At 33.5% G+C, this 16571-nt stretch overlaps 2 protein-coding genes and 1 long non-coding RNA gene across 3 annotated transcripts; 1 reads left to right on the top strand and 2 right to left on the bottom strand.

Annotated features, from left to right (window-relative positions):
* Positions 1-3418: 3418 nt before the first annotated feature.
* Positions 3419-7755, bottom strand: LOC100789217 (signal recognition particle 54 kDa protein 2). Its single transcript, XM_003543638.5, has 9 exons — positions 7333-7755; positions 7134-7233; positions 6795-6948; positions 5690-5840; positions 5458-5606; positions 4972-5072; positions 4687-4844; positions 4239-4353; positions 3419-4125 (listed from the first exon to the last, which is right to left on the bottom strand). Exons 1-9 carry the CDS (start codon positions 7561-7563, stop codon positions 3782-3784), a joined length of 1503 nt encoding a protein of 500 aa, XP_003543686.1. The 5' UTR covers positions 7564-7755; the 3' UTR covers positions 3419-3781.
* An 88-nt stretch (positions 7756-7843) lies between these two features.
* Positions 7844-8395, top strand: LOC102666243 (uncharacterized). The gene is made up of 2 exons (XR_417791.4): positions 7844-7985; positions 8090-8395. It is a non-coding gene; the product is annotated as an uncharacterized lncRNA (long non-coding RNA).
* Positions 8396-9242: 847 nt separating this feature from the next.
* LOC100804554 (chaperone protein dnaJ A6, chloroplastic) lies at positions 9243-15564 on the bottom strand. Its single transcript, XM_041007956.1, has 8 exons — positions 15126-15564; positions 14859-14927; positions 12918-13093; positions 11706-11835; positions 10838-10998; positions 10618-10706; positions 10268-10388; positions 9243-9652 (listed from the first exon to the last, which is right to left on the bottom strand). The coding sequence occupies exons 1-8, from the start codon at positions 15405-15407 to the stop codon at positions 9607-9609; spliced, it is 1074 nt and encodes a 357-aa protein (XP_040863890.1). The 5' UTR covers positions 15408-15564; the 3' UTR covers positions 9243-9606.
* Between the last annotated feature and the right edge of the window lie 1007 nt (positions 15565-16571).

Genomic DNA, 16571 nt, shown 5'->3' with positions numbered 1-16571 from the left:
TTATGGTCTATAAATTTTTGCACTTGTATGGTTTCACTGCCATTCGTTCCGAGCCGATCTTAAAAAAACAAAAATGCGTTTATTGTTCCGCCAAAATTGATATGAATAGTTCGAGTCATTGCGGCTACTGTACCAATCAATTGTAATCGAAAAATCTAATACCTGAGTTTGACACTTCCATCAATCAATATAGCTTTTGTTTTTAATGATACTCAACTACTAAAAATTCTTGTAAGATTACGTCTTTTTTGTTTGACAACTTTATGATTGCTATGCATATTAAAACCCTTTGTGTATATTTAATTTTAGTATGCAGAGCAATCATATAAGTGTACAAAAAAAAAACGTAATCTTACAAGGATTTTACAAAAAGAGACACTTGCACCCATTGCGGCTATTGCAGATGGCACATTCAACACCGATTGAACTGCATAACCTGATCAAGCTGAGTCTAGTTCAAAAGCACTATGGTCAGCAATAATGCCCAGCTCAAGGTGAAGTTTCCTTCTGACAGCTTTTGAAGCAGTTTTACTTGACTAAAGATTAAAAATTTATAGGAACTTGGACATCCATAGCATGTAAGATAAATAATAACACTCCCGCTGTTTCTTCTAGCAATATTCAATGCTGGCAATATCATTAACAGATTTACGAGGGTTGCGGAGGAGCTTTTTAGCATGTTGATTACAGCGTTGTTCATTCAAGAAGCTATCAAGGTGATTTCGTGAAATCTTAACTTAAGGTCAAATTAAAGATGATTTGGCATAACACGCACACCACATGGAAAAAGGACTTTTGATACATGTTTGTGGAAACACAGGGAATGGTAAAGGAGTTTCATGTTCCTAAAAATGAAGACCCATCATCAGAACCGCACCAATTTCAGTGGCACTATGGAAACGGGTTACTGGGAATTATACTCATTTGGCCTTTCTATACTGCATTGAAGAGCAGAAGAACGAGGTCCTGGTTATGCAGGACAGATCAAACCTCGAGACAAAATCAATTGTGAATTCCATTATTGCAAATCAACAATGTTTAATTAAAACATTCATTGATGAAGATTCAATATGTATGTGATTGCACATACCATTAGAAATATATAAAAAAAACAGAGCTACAAAACCACATTGACATTATGTTGCTGCTGAATTTCCAAACCTACATGTGATTTACATTGAGATAAAAGCTAAGCATCATACTTTGACAATTAAAAATTATTAAGCTATCTACTGCAGCATGGCTATGAAGTAGCATTTCAGCCTGCACAACTTGGCTACTTCATATTAAAGCGGTCAAGCCAATACATGAAGTAAAAAGAGTAATTTTGGATTCATAAAATGTGGCTTTCATCAAAGTAATGGTAATTTGAGTTAATCAAGACATGAATGAATATAAAAATAAACACCTTGATTTGGCATGCATGGAAGCCAAGATTGTTAATATTGACTTCACAACATGTTGTCATGTAGCTTAGACTGAATTAGATATCAACATTAATAGTAACGTTTTATCTAGTTCAGTTCCTTCAACTATCAACTCATTGTCCCAATTTAAAATTTAGCTACATATCATGCAAGAAAAATGTAATAAACTCACTATTAAGGCTAAGCTAAAAAGCCTGTGAATGAGTGGAAGAATATAAATTGCAAACAATAACACGGTAATAAAAATCACGATGGAATATTCCTAAAACAGTCAAACAGAACATGATGAAATAGCAATTCAGCATTCTAGCTATTATTTTTTTCATGCTTTAATATACCCCAAGAATTTCATAAATCATGATATAAGACGAGTATCCAGAAGATAGTAAAGGCGTAACAAAGAAAAGAAAAGAAAAAAGCCTGTTTCTTTTTGTTCCTTGGATGTTTCTTTTTGTAATTTTGCAAAGAAAGCCATGATTTAGACCCGCATTTGAATTGAACAAGAGACTTCACTGGCGGCAACCTCAACAGGATTTCAATTATCAGTTCCTGGGGGCAGCATTTGCCTTTTGCATCTGTGACAGTATAACCTTTTTTCTCATATATTATATTGCCTGAGAAGAAAATCCATTAACTGAATCCGATCCATCCCGTTTTAACGGATCTGCTGTTTTTATCCAATCCATAATTTAGGGGACTGTTATTTCCGCCACAATTAATGATCTTCCCCCGTTACTTTTTTAAAATCGAGCGAAAAGACACTGTTGATCTCCTCTATTTTACTACACAAGACAATTTTTTTGTTAATTCAACATAATCCATTTTTGCTGTGTATCTAAATCTAGATACACAGTTTTTTTTAGAGAAACCTAGATACACAGTGAAATCGTGTTTTCAATTTTTTTTTTGCTTTTAATTATTTAATTACAATATTTGTTGTGTTTTTAATAGTAATCAAATTAATTAATTATGATACAAATTATTTTAACGATGACACATTATCTTTTTTTTATAGGAATAGAATTTAATTGCAATATAAATTATGTTTTTAATTATAATCGAAAAATAAAAATTAATAATTTCATCAACTATTATGCATGTACTTCCATTTCATTTTATGGCAGTGTATCATTTAAAAGGGTACACTTTTTAGTAAAGTACAAAGGGTTGCTTGATGATGATAAAATAAAATTTGTAATGGGTATTCCTTCCTCCACATAGAACTCATACAATTACTAATCGATTTAGTGTGCCTAACTCTTGCGCATAAAACCATGTGACATGTAGATGATCTTCTCAGTGAACAACACACATTAACAAAATAGAAAAGAATGCGATAGAGCAAACAGAAAAGTAGATATACTTATAATATTATAGTTACTATTTACAAAATAGAAAAAAAAAAGATAGCATGTTCAACACTACATCTGTATCTATTAATATATTTTATTATTGGGTTACTTCTCTGTTAATTATGGTCTATAATTTTATTTTGCAACTGTTTGGTTTCACTGTCCTTGCGAGTCGATCATCATTATCATTTTTAAAGCATATTTGTTAAAAGAAATATTTTTATTAAATAAAATAAATAGTTTATTTTGTTTAAGTATGGTTGATTAAATTGCTTATACTTAAAAATATAATTTTCTGTTTATTTTAATAAACAAATTTTGAGTTGATTTGTTTAAACTTGGACTCGTCAAATCAAAATATGTAATCATTCCATAACGTAATTTTATATTCCGGATTGATCATTTCAAAAGAAAAAAAAAAGTGCATGAAGTAACTTGTAGGTGCAGGAAACAACAGTCCGTTTATTGTTCCGCCGAAATTAATATGAATAGTTGGAGTCAATACGGCTAACACATTGTACCAATCAATTGTAATCCACAAATCTAATACCTGAATATAAACCTCATCGCCTCTTCCATCAATCAATAAAAAAAAATAATCATGCAGAAAAAAAAACAAACAGAAACAGAACTAGCTCCTAACAGTAACAGTGCTTAAGCTGTCTGCTAGAATTAAATGAAACATTCAGCTGGAGCAGAATCCAAAACGAGACAAGCATGATCCGAGGAATATAGCTTTTGTTTTTAATGTTCCTAGACTATGAAAATTTCTAATAAGATTACTTTGATTGCTCTGAATAATAAATAAGTAAATATACACAAAAAGGGAAGAAGGATTTAATTTTACAAAAAGAGACACTTGCACCCATTGCGGCTATTGCAGATGGCACTCCAACACCGATTGAACTGCATAACCTGCTCAATCGAGTCTAGTTGTAAAACACCACAATGCAATGACAGTGGCTATGGTCAGGAACAATCCTCAGCTCACAAGCCAATTAACTAATCACCACCACCACCACCACCAAACATTCCTCCCATTCCCATCATGTCTTTGGCGGATCCCATCTGCTTCATCAAGTTTTGTAACCCACCCATGCCACCAATTTGCTTCAGCATCTGAGGAGGAAGGACTTTGCTCATGTGTTGGGCATTCATATTTCGGGATAGGGCACTCATATCACCTTTCTTTGGTATTTTAAGCCCTTTCATTTTGCTCCATATCTTTGCAAGACGTTTGTACTCTTCCAACATCTCCATCACTTCCCTAATCTGACGACCTGCACCTCGAGCTATCCGCATCATGCGTGACTCATTCATGAGCTTGGGGTTTGAACTATCCAACTCTGAAACGTATTAGCAATTAAAGGTTAGCATGTGAGGGTATGTAATTCTAATGAGGACCAGAATCGTGTATGCATAAAGTTGATCTTCACAACAATCAAAACATAATGCTTGCCTTCGTTTGTCATTGAATCCATCATTGTCATGTAACGCTTAATTTTTGCCTGGCTTTCTTTCTCACGGCCTTTTGGCATTAATTCAGCACTAAATCCGGGAAGCATAGAAAAAACCTACATAAATCAACCAAGAAATTAGTTCAAAATGAAATAGCAGCCATTATTAGGTGATTATATAGCAACAATCAACACTTAATACATCAAATGTAAATATAAAAACTTCGTACCCCATTGCCCAGAGGCTCTTCGCTATGCGAAGGTATGGGGGAGGGATGTTGTACGCAGCCTTACCCTTGCATATGCAAAGAGGCTGTTTCCGGATTCGAACCCATGACCAACAAGTCACTAAGGCACAACTTTACCGCTGCACCAGGGCTCGCCCTCATAAAATATCAAAGAAAAAAAAATTCAATTGAACACTTAATACAATAGGGTACAAGTAATAACCTGGCTGATAGGACCCATTTTAAGTATGTTCTGAAACTGCTCATACATAATCCTCAAGGTGAAGTTTCCTTCTGACAGCTTCTGAAGCAGTTCAGGTTGTTGATCCATAGGAACGACTTCATGAATTTTGTCCATAAACCCAGACCAGTCGCCCATTCCTAGTTCAAAAAGCCATTTGAAACGACTAAGATTAAATATTTTTAGGAATTTGGACATCTGTAGCATGTTCCTGATAAATAATAATGTAATGAATGAGATGAAAATAAAAATAAAAAAAATACACACCTAATAGACGACTGACAAATGGCTTAACATCAAAAACTTCAAACTCGTCCATATGTTCTCCAGTTCCAATGAATATGACAGGACTCTTTGTTGCTGCAACACTGCACATATAAAATTACCAAGTGTAAGGTATCCAAACCACATAATTACACATGTACACATTAAATACACACAAAAATATATACAAACACATCCATTTATAATATTAATTTCCAAATCCTTTAGATGATGAAAAGTTTAATTTTTGTTGCGTAAATGTAAGATTTAAATCACAAGGGTAGTTAAAATTTACGTTGCAAAATCTGCAATGCACTTGCATTCCAGACAAGTGCATTATACTGGTAACACCGTAACACTTAAATGCATTTGTTCATTTAAACAGTGTCATTTGCAAGTAAGATTACTAGCTGTTAAATTCATATGTTCATAGTTGCAAAAGTTGATACTTGATAGTAAATAATATGCAATTATCCTCATAACACTTACGCACTAAGAGCACCACCACCTTTTGCATGGCCATCCATTTTGGTAACAATTACAGCTCCAACTGCAACACTCTGCTTAAATGCTTGGGCTTGATCAAAAGCAGCCTGACCAATACTGCTATCCATAACAAATATAACAAGATCTGGTTTCTGAAAAACACAAATAAAATATATTAGCATTTAATGGATTTTGGAAATAAATATCAAACACATATAGCAACAAGGGGATATACCGTTGCTTCCGAAACTTGGCGCATTTCTTCAAAAAGAGAAGCTTCTTGTTTGTGCCTCCCACTAGTATCAACAATTATAAGATCACAGTTTTCTTTCTTGAATCTCTCCACACCTTCCACAGCAATTTTTACCGGATCGGATTCCATATAGCTGAAGAGGAATGGGGGCACAACAATGCAATAATTACTTATGAATAGAAATCATGGACAATGGAAATCACAGACAAATAATATTAAGCACAGCATATCATAGTCATAGCTCATCTTCAAGGACTTATAATAAGAATAAAAAGTGGTTCAATATGGATGACCCCTTTCAAAAAACAAAGATTAAAAAAAAAAGGAAATTTGAAATCATAAGATTAGACTAAACAGATATCCTGTGGGGGAGAGGGAAAATGATAAGTTTGCTTTGTGATGGGAATTTGATATCTTCCAAATTACCCATGTATTTATAATGGCCCAGCAATTTCTTTATCCTTACTTTTTTTTTCCCCTCTTTTTTAATAGGCCCAACAATTACATGCCTCAGACTAGAAATTGTTAAGTTGGTTTTGTTCATCAATCATCATTGATCTAACCTTGTCCTCAATTAACAGTTACTAAAAGAACATAGGTAAGCAGTAAGCTTGGGATGCATTACCCAATATAAAGAAAAATTCTTCCAAAACACCATTCTACAACTACAGATAATTCTTCTAGAAGTAAATCTTCAGAAAGAACCAGCCAGATCCCTTGAAATATTATTCATCTTGTAGTTTCAGAATTAACATAAAAACTATAAGCAGCTACCATACAAGTCATAGGTTTTCCTTACAGTAGCATGGGTATTGGCATAGTCCCCCCATGTAGTTTGTTTCATCTCTTTTCGAGATATAAATTTAGGTGGGGTGGGGGCATAGGATGGGATATGAGCAAAGTGCCAACATAGTTGGGATGCTGTTCATAGCCCTGATGCCTTTCCTTCCCCCTTTTTTCTAAAAAAAAAACAAAAACATACAAGCCATACAGAAATAAAACTGCAGTTGTGCTCATCAACATCTATATCAGAGCCTACATACGATAAATACTAACCAACAACAAATGGCAACAAACAAGTACCTACCTTCCATAGAAAGGGATCTTAGCTTTAGTTGCATTTTGCTTCAATTGATCAAATGCACCAGCTCTGAATGTATCTGCACATACTAGAGCCGGCTTCCAGCCTTTCTTCTGATGATAATATGCATACTTTGTACACGTTGTGGTTTTTCCAGAACCTGGATTCATTTTAAAAGCATATAAGTAACTATCAATAATAATAAACTATTTTTTTATTGTTTGTTAAAAAGAACAGAACAAAAGCTGAGAAATGCTACATATTACTAAGGATAATGCATAAAGGTTGAGTACATAACAAAACGGAGCATAAAGAATATGAGAGAATCCAAACATGGTAACAGACCTTGCAAACCAACAAACATGACAACACTTGTTTTGCCCTTTTTGGGAGTGAAAGAGGGCTTCCCAGGGTCCAGAATTTTGCAGAGTTCGTTAAACACAGCCTACAAATAGAATAGAATAATCCAGAGGGCATGCATAAGCAATAATAACAAACATATCACAATTTTATTATTTATTAATTGAGAAACGATAAAAAGTACTTGTTGGATGATCCTGCGTTTGTTGTGACCGGCAGCGAGATCGTCGAGGTTGACAATGTTCTTGATGTTGGTCTGCATGTCGCGGACAAGCTTGAATTGAACATCGGATTGAAGAAGAGCGCGAGTGATGTCGTTGAGGCAATCGTTGAGCACCTTCTCGTCGATTACTGTCGCATTGCTCATCAGCTGGAGAGCACGCGAAATGCTCCCACCTAACTCCGCCAGAACCATCTTGATCTTCTTCCCTTCAACAATTCAATTTCCAAATTAGGGTTTGGATATGCAACACCAACACGGAGGTTTCAGATTCAGATTATTGGTCTATCTCTCTTCCACCGCCGGTAAAATGAGCGGGGCATTATTGGGAGGGAAAAAAAGTAAAACTGTAACCACTACATACTAATGGGCCTTGGCTCGGATTGGGCCTTCATTTTGTAACCCATGTCATGTGTTGTTCCGTACGTAACTGTATTACATGATGATGCTTGTTATGTGGTGAGGGAAAACAACGAAAAGAAATATAGATATGGCAATCTCATCAGAGATAGGTTGAAGTTGGAGGGTTTTGTGTCACAGAGTTAACCCAGCAATACCAAACACGCCCATGTTCCTCCAAATCAACCGAACATCAAAACTACACCTCTTCTTCTCAAGTAAAATCAATCAATCGACCCAATTTCTTTTTTTATTTATTACATTAATTTCCTTCCAAAGCTATCATATAAATTAATACTCTTTTTTGAATGGTGCAAAATAGGAGGATTTAGTGTACGTGGGAAAACTAGTGGCGGGTTCTTTTGCGGGTGGGGCTGCAATCAAATATGGCAGTGCTCTATTCCCTGAGATAACTACTCCCAACCTTGTGGTGGCTCTACTTCTCATTCTAACTCCTGTGCTTGTCGCTGTTTTTCTTTTGATCAAGGAAAGTCGTACAAACCCATAGCAGCAACTTTATTTATCATTTATCAATATCAAATTTGTGTGATGCACTTGCTTGTACTGTGTCTGCATGATTTCTCAGAATCCAACTGTAATAATACTAAAATAAAAATGGTTTTAATAATTAATTTATTCTTAATGGTTTTGGTGGTGTTGTTCTAACATTAAGGTATGATGGTGGTGAATGAAGGTGTGAAGAACAAAGGGAAAGCCGTTTTTTTAATAATAGTAAATATAATGACGGTTAAAATCTATCATTGTTAAACAAAAACTCTTGAAATTCGTACTTTTAACTGCCTCAATTTAGTGGTACAGAAAGAATTAAATTGCATTTTAAAAATCAAATTGAATCTTTCAAAAATTTGGGACCAAATTAAATTTTTTAAAATAATTTAAGAACCAAATGAATAATTAAATTATTATTTTACAATAAATTACAAAAGAAAGTAAAAATTATTTGCAGTAACTAATTTTGCATTCAAAATACTCAAAGGGCTGAGGGTAAAAAAAAACGTGAGATATAATCGGATAATTTATCATCATAGTGTCTAAAATTTATTTAAAATAAAAGGTTTTAATTACTTGGTCCCTATTATTATAAAGTCAATTAAAATAAGTTTTTTATTACTTGGTTAACTTAGTCCCTGTTATTATAAAGTCAATTAATTTAGTCTATAAATTTGACAAATATTATCAGTTGCTTTGGTCCTTAATTTTAGGAACCAAATTAAATTATCATTCTAAAACCAGGACAAAAACTATCTGAAATTACTTTAGTCACAGTTCAAATTGATGGCTCCCTAATAATAAACACTGAAATAACTTACAATAGTTAATTTCAAGAACTAATTTTTTTCTCATTTTCAAAGTCTGAATATTGATATTTGAGACAAATTTAATGGTTTACCGGATCACTTTGAGTTTATTTAAAACAAAAAATCTAATGCAAAGAGCGAAACTAAACACAAGGATTCACTCAATAACTAAATTTTTAGGTAATTCATTCACTCGTGTAGAAGAGCTTAGACTTCCTACCAGATATACACTAGCTTTCTCTTAGTGCAACCTGCTCATGGAGTACAATTTGAGATCCTTGAACAAGTTATTCTGTGTAAATTGACTGGTGCCAAAATTTACAAATCAAAAACAAATAAAAGAATCTGCATCACTACTTATTTGATTTCGCTGGGTAGCTAAAAATTCAGTTAAAGCATTTCAAGAAAATGTCTGCATTAGTCCCTTTCCTTCCAGTAACTGTTGGAATCATGAGAACTCTAACCCACATTAGGTAAACTACATCTTGAAGATTCTGCTCCACCCAACAACCCCATAGGACTAGAGATTATCTTTAAACCACTTTAAAGCTCCATTTGCCACAGATCTGCAAGTTTCAGTGGTGGTAAGTTTCAGTCAACTTGACACATGAACAAAACAATGACCAATGAGGAAGCTTTCAATCTAATAGTAGGACCAGTACAATTTTTTTTTTGGCAATTTAGCATCCTATAAAGTTACAATAAACGGCATATCTAAAACAATCTATCAATTTGCAAAGATAAACTACTCCAGTTTAGCATTTCTTTTCTTGTCAAACCATTTGTGAGGACTCTGAACAATAATAAAAAGCATCAACATAGTAGCTACAATCTCCATTCCAAGTTATCAACTCAATGAGAAATACACTCTTGTAATAAGAATCAATTCTTACTTGGAAAAATAGCACTAGAGTACGTAAAGAACATAATCTGTGCTCAAACTTATCTAAGACAGAACTATAAGTCCTTTTAAGAGCTCATTGTATATTAAGGATTCTTTAAATGCTACTAAAACTGAAATGCTTTATTTTGATTGTTTTTATACCATAAAAAGAGGAGTGTTGCTCTGCAGAAATTAGTTATTTAAGTCAGAATTAAAGTTTTCAATTTTTGAAAATTGAAGGCTCTCTCTACACATTTATGAAAAAACAAATAAAAATAAAATAAGAGAAAATGATTACCCAGCAAAGTCCTTCAATTTATTCCATACATCATTTTCATCTTCTGATTTTTCAGTTTTTTCTTCGACTGTTGATGTTGTACTTTCATCCTTTTGAGCTTTCGGACTTTCCGTACCACCTGCTGCAGAAGGTAAAAATATGGTTCAGTGGTTCACAACTCAAATATAGTGTCTACTCATTGCATTGTGAGATTTCTCCATTGCAACTTGGAAATGTGTTGCAAAGACCTAGCCAAATGTCATGTTACATAAAAGATTAAAGTTGCCAAATGACTAAATGTTCCTATAGATTGTAGGATAGGTAGGGGGAAAAAAACTAACAAATATGTCAATAATAAAAAAGCCACCTACTGGAAGAGTGAGTCCTAGGACGGGATTTTGAACGTCTGCTTGTGTCACCTAGAGAAGCAAGTTCTTCAAGCAACTCACGCTCCTTTGTACTGAAGATGCAACGCAGAGTCAATTGATATCAAACTTCTGATATATATTCAAGGGATATGGACAAAAGAACAAGACATACGGGGGGCAATAGAGACAAAATCAAAATCAGAATTATAAAATGACTCATTACCTAATCCTTTTTGGTATTGTAACTTTAACTGTAAATAAGTGGTCACCACGTATTGATGGTTTATTTAATTTTGGTACACCTTTTCTTGCAAGGACAAGGACATCTCCAGGTTGGGTACCAGCAGGTACTTGTAGTTCTGAAATGCCTTCAACTGTCTTTACCTGTTTAGGTGCCAAAATTCAATCAATCAATGGTGAGGCCACGAGGACACAAGTTAACAAGTCACACCAGCCTAGATTATATCAGAATACAAAAAGCTGAGGGAAAATAGATTAAATATCCAGCAAATATTAAACCTTGCTACCTTAACATTCACTATAATAAAAAGCAAAAAATCTTAAAAACTAAAAAAGGGAAGACTATATATTTAGTCATACAAAATCTTATTAGCCAAACATGTTTGCAAAAATATCACTTGGTGACATCAATTCTAACTTTTTTCATGTGACACTCACAAGGCAACAAAATTACTAGCTGGTGGAACAACAAAAGTGTTGTTGAACATAAGAAAGATACATAAACTCCTCTGTATATATCTATCATGCCATAGTTTCCATCCAAAGGAAGATATGAATATGAGTATCATTCCACTACCATTATATGGGAAGATATAGCATTATTATTGCAATATATATATATATATATACACTTTAAGGCCAGGGGTTGTGTGGAATACCAGGGATTAGCGAAAAGTAACACTATGCCAAGTGTCAAGTTTTACACATGGTGACATGGATAACAATGAAAACTACAGGGATGATAATATTGCCACTGAAATTAAGAGGCATAAAAGTGCAATTCCAGCTAATACAAAATGATGCAAAAAACACTCAAGCTCAAAGCATGAATACTGACTAAATTAATTTACCTTCACAACAGCCCCCAGTATAGCATCTAGATAACTGATTGATATTATTGAGACGAGATTAATGTCATCTCTTTGAATTCCAGGTATCACTTGCACATCAAGATATACGTACAGATCTCCTGGAGGGCCCCTGTTATGACAAGATAAATAGCCACTTCTAAATCATATAATTGAATAATAAAATAGTCTGACTCTGAATTCACATACAAGTAAACCCTTTCCATTTAAAGAAAGGTTCATCATGCCCTCTGTTGGGGTTAAACATGAAAAGATACAAATTGGTTTCCTAGCATGCATAAAATAATCAAAAGAGATGCCTGGAAAAACTTTTATTATCTTTGACCTTCTTTTCAAAACATTTGAAGATTCATAGATACTTCTCTCCAATTCCTTTTCTCCATGATTCCAAAAAAAAAAAAAAGCAAGAAATTTAAACTTAAAGACCAGAACAAAGAAAAAGGTCAACAATAATGTCATAACAAAGAAAATCAAAATTCATTTCTCTTAATTGGATACAGTTAAGATGTTTCACATTGGCTTAGGAATATGGTCAAAATACCCCTTAGAAGACTTGTACCATCCTCATCACTTGAGCCAACTTTTAAGAATGAGTTAGACCCAAATCCAATCCATTCCAAATATGGTATCAGGACATATCCATTCTTTATCTTGGGTCACCCAAAGATGTCCAATCCTCCAAATTTTGGGCTAGTTGCAAATGTCCAATCTTGCATACTTCATGCTCCAAGTTTCCAATTTTGGGCATGAGCAGAAGGTGTTAAGATGTCCAATTAGGAATATAGACAAAATACACCTTGTAAGACTTGGGCAATTCTCCTCCCTTGAGTTAACTTTTGAGAATAAATTAGACCCAGTCCATTTCTAATAGATATGTTAGGAGCATAGTTTATGCCTGATGTGTTGCTCTCTGTACATACATTTCCCATTAGCTATTTACATTTGAAGTAGGCTGTATGGTAGTATTCTTTGTATCCTACCCTTTAGTGTCATTTATTATAGATGAATGCTCAAGTTTTGACGAGACATTTGCCCTTGAAGGCCTGGACAACTAGATTTGTTCTAACACAGGATGGAATACCATGTTGCATTTACAATAAAAGCAAAACACACAAAATCTCAATATAACTTTTATTCAATTGTTGGTCAAAGACTTTCGCAATGAGACCAGATATTAATATAAAGACAGCATACCCTCTTGGTCCAGCGTCACCCTCCCCTGTAACTCTTAGAATACTGCCTGAGCTAACACCAGGAGGAACTTTAACTTTAATATTTTTATTAACCCGTATTCGTCCTTCACCATTGCATTTACGGCAATATTCAGATATGACTTCACCATCCCCTCCACAGTTGGGACATACTGAAACCTAATATTGAAAAAAAGATATTAGATTAGAATAGCACTCTCAAGAATAAGAAAAGTACAAGGTTTTTACCTTGTGAAAGAAAACTGTGTACGAAATGAAGATGAACAGATGAGTGATGAAGTAATATAAGCAATTGATGAGAATATAAATCAATTATTCCCAAAAGTAAAGCATGAGGATGTCTACAATTCATGAAAAGAAATGGAAAATTACAAAGGGACAAGCAGAATGTCTGCCCAATGAAGAAACTTATTTGGAAGACACGGATCAGCATATAAAATTTCTGACCACACCAAACCATTTGATTTTTTGTGCTGCACTGTGTGCATGGCATCACAAAAGAAATCAAACCAAGCCGTACAAGTTAATTTCTCAACAGAGATTTTCAAATTGATCATTACATACTTCTCAACAAATGTATTCACGTAGCAAGTTACAATCTCAGTTGTAAATTACTCAGCAAGCATTTTTTTATCAAAAATTTAATCATCAAATATTTTTCATGACATTGAACTCAAAATAAATCAATGATATCAGAACTAAAAAATATGACTCACTAAAATAAATTCATTGGTAGATTTGCTTTTATCCTTTTCTGTTTTTTGGTTCACGGACAAGAAACATAGGTTACAGGTCTGTGCTTTACTTGTTTCTTCCAGAGTCATTTCATGCAGCAAATGAGATTCATTTTATGAAATTACCAGGGAGGCAATCAATTTCATAGAAAAACTGCGAGGTCTTCACATTAACAGGACAATCTCAAAGCTCCATATGGGTACCGATTATAAAACTATAATTTAAAAAACTGTGCATTCAGTTGTATGACTACAAAGACTGGTTCATGCCATTGTTTCAGAATAAAGTAGGAGTCTCAGATATTTCCACCAACCCAGTTGAGAGTAACAAGTAATTACTATCATAAACTATTGATGTTGAGTCCTTTAAGACAAAGAACATAAAAAAGTAAACAAATAAATAAATAAGAATGTAAGTTTAAACTACACAATATACACCTATGACTTGGTGGTAATCACTTTTACTTATCTATGCTTTAAAATGTGACGTCTGTTGTGATTTTTTTATCTGTCATCTTTTTATTTTAAAAAAAAAGATATATTTTATAATAATAGCCCATTCTTCATAGAGAAAACTTCCTAGCAATTATTTATGTACTTTTGGTACTATTTTCCTATTAGAACTAGAATTTCATTTCAATAATAACCTATGTTCACTTAGAAGCAATTATTTATGTACTCTTGGTGAACATAGGTTACCAAAGTGAAATTCCAATTCTAGTTAGAGAACAACACCAAGAGTACCTAAGAAATTGCATCTAAGTTTTATAATTTTTTTTCCATGCCCCAATGATGCTTTATATTGGCAGTCATATTCAACTACAAAAATGAGAGAAAAAGGATGGAAATATTTTAAAAGCAAGCATGTATTCCAATAAGAAAAAACGTTAAAATATATATATATATATATATATATATATATATATATATATATATATATATTGGATCTAGCCCGAGGCAGCTGAAGCCCTCCTGATTACATTCAAACAACAATTGACTAAAGTTAATCATGGACCAAAGCCTATGTAACTCCAATGTTTTACACAAAACTAAAAGACTAAAAGAAAAACAGCACACGTGTCAGGACCCTAAACACGCTTTTGGAAGTGATGCTAAACATGCATACATACATACAGGTCGTCCTGTAAAGAAGACTTAACATAACATCACAGTGTAGTTTCAATGCATACCTCATAGGCAGCACTAATCTCTTTGAACTTTTCAGTTGCCCCGGGCTCCTTATTCACGTCAGGATGGTACTGCAGACAAAACGACGACGGATGAACACAAAAAATCAGGCAAGTTGGGAATATGCTTTTTTAGGAGCATTGCATAGTTCAAGTTCCAACAAGTAGGCATCGAAAAACAGAAATAACCACTCGAATTCCTTTTCAACTTCTAATTTGCTACCATAGAAGAGGCTTAGAATCAACTTTAGGATGAAATTGGATACATACCTGGCGAGCTAACCTTCGATAGGCGGCTTTGATTTCCTTGCCGGTGGCGGATTTGGGGATTCCGAGAGTGGAATAGTAGTCGGAGGAAGCGGCGAAGACAGTGTGAAAGCGGCGGCGCGTGGGAGAGTGGTTGGGAATTGAAATTGAGGAGAAGGAAGGAAAGGGAGAAGAAGAAGAAGGAGAATGGATGGAAAGGAAGCTGTTGTGGGAGCGGAGATGGAGGGTGCCGCAGAAGCAGGGAGGAGTGGAGGGTGGGAGCAGAGAGAGTGTTGTAAGTGCCATTGAATGAATGCGGAAATCGAAAGGAAGGAAGGAAGGAATGATAACTAAGAAGAAGAAGAAGAGAGCAAGTGCAGGGAGGAACAACACTTCATGATTTTGCTTTACCCACTCACTCTGCGTCTGCGCGCGTGTGTGGGTGGGAACTAGGCTATGTGTGCCAAGCATAAAGGTCACCTTTTATGGCCTTGCTATTGCTGCGAACCACCTCGTGGGACCCACTGGATAAGTTGTGTGGTTGCAAATTATAAAAATGTAACACATTAAAACTTATCAAATGGACTTTTTTCTTTTGTTTTATAGCATTCCAAACGGTTTCTAACTTTCTATAATTAAATTAAATTTAGCTAGATTCGCTGTTCTTTTAACCCAACCGTCATTTGTTCCAAACATTTCATTGAAGTGACTATACTTTTAGGCAAATTTTCTAGATATTAGTCAGAGTGATTCAAATTTTGAAGTCAAACATTTTAAAGATAATTTTACTTAATTATTATTTCAATAAATTGCAATTTTATTCTCCTAGTTTTCTAAATTTATAATGGAAATATTTAGTCCCAAGTTTTATAAATTGATTATTTTATTATTTTTGATAGATAATTAACTAATAATTTTGATTATTATAAATATTAAATTAGTTATAAATTAAATAAAAATTATTAATCATTAAAAAATTTAATAAAAAATTATTAACGATAGTAAGGTGTATGTGGAGTTAAGTACAACAATGAAGGTGGAAGAAATGTTTGTGTACAAGAAGATCCCAATGTTGTGAAAAATTAAAATTATTAATATTTTTTATTTTTTAATAATTAATTATTTTAATTAATTTATAAATAATTTAATAACTCGATTAATTAGAATTATTTATTAATAATTTATTAGAAGGATCAAAATTACTAATTATAAAATTATGGAGACCAAATGTTATAATTAAAATCTAAAAAAACCAAAAATCATGAAATTGAAAATTTTGAAAAATAAAAATTATAATTTAGTCTCATAATTACCTCTCGACTTGAAGGTCATCCCATCTCAATTTAAATATTTTTTTAGTCACGGAATAATTTTTTATTATTTCATCTTAATTATCTTTTCTCTCTTAATTAACCTTTACATGCTTTTGTGAAATAAAATAAATTGATATTAGATACTTCTTTTAAGATA

This window comes from Glycine max, chromosome 13 (assembly GCF_000004515.6).
Source record: "Glycine max cultivar Williams 82 chromosome 13, Glycine_max_v4.0, whole genome shotgun sequence".
NCBI classification, from domain to species: Eukaryota; Viridiplantae; Streptophyta; class Magnoliopsida; order Fabales; family Fabaceae; genus Glycine; species Glycine max.
This window is presented reverse-complemented; position numbering and strand designations above follow the sequence as displayed.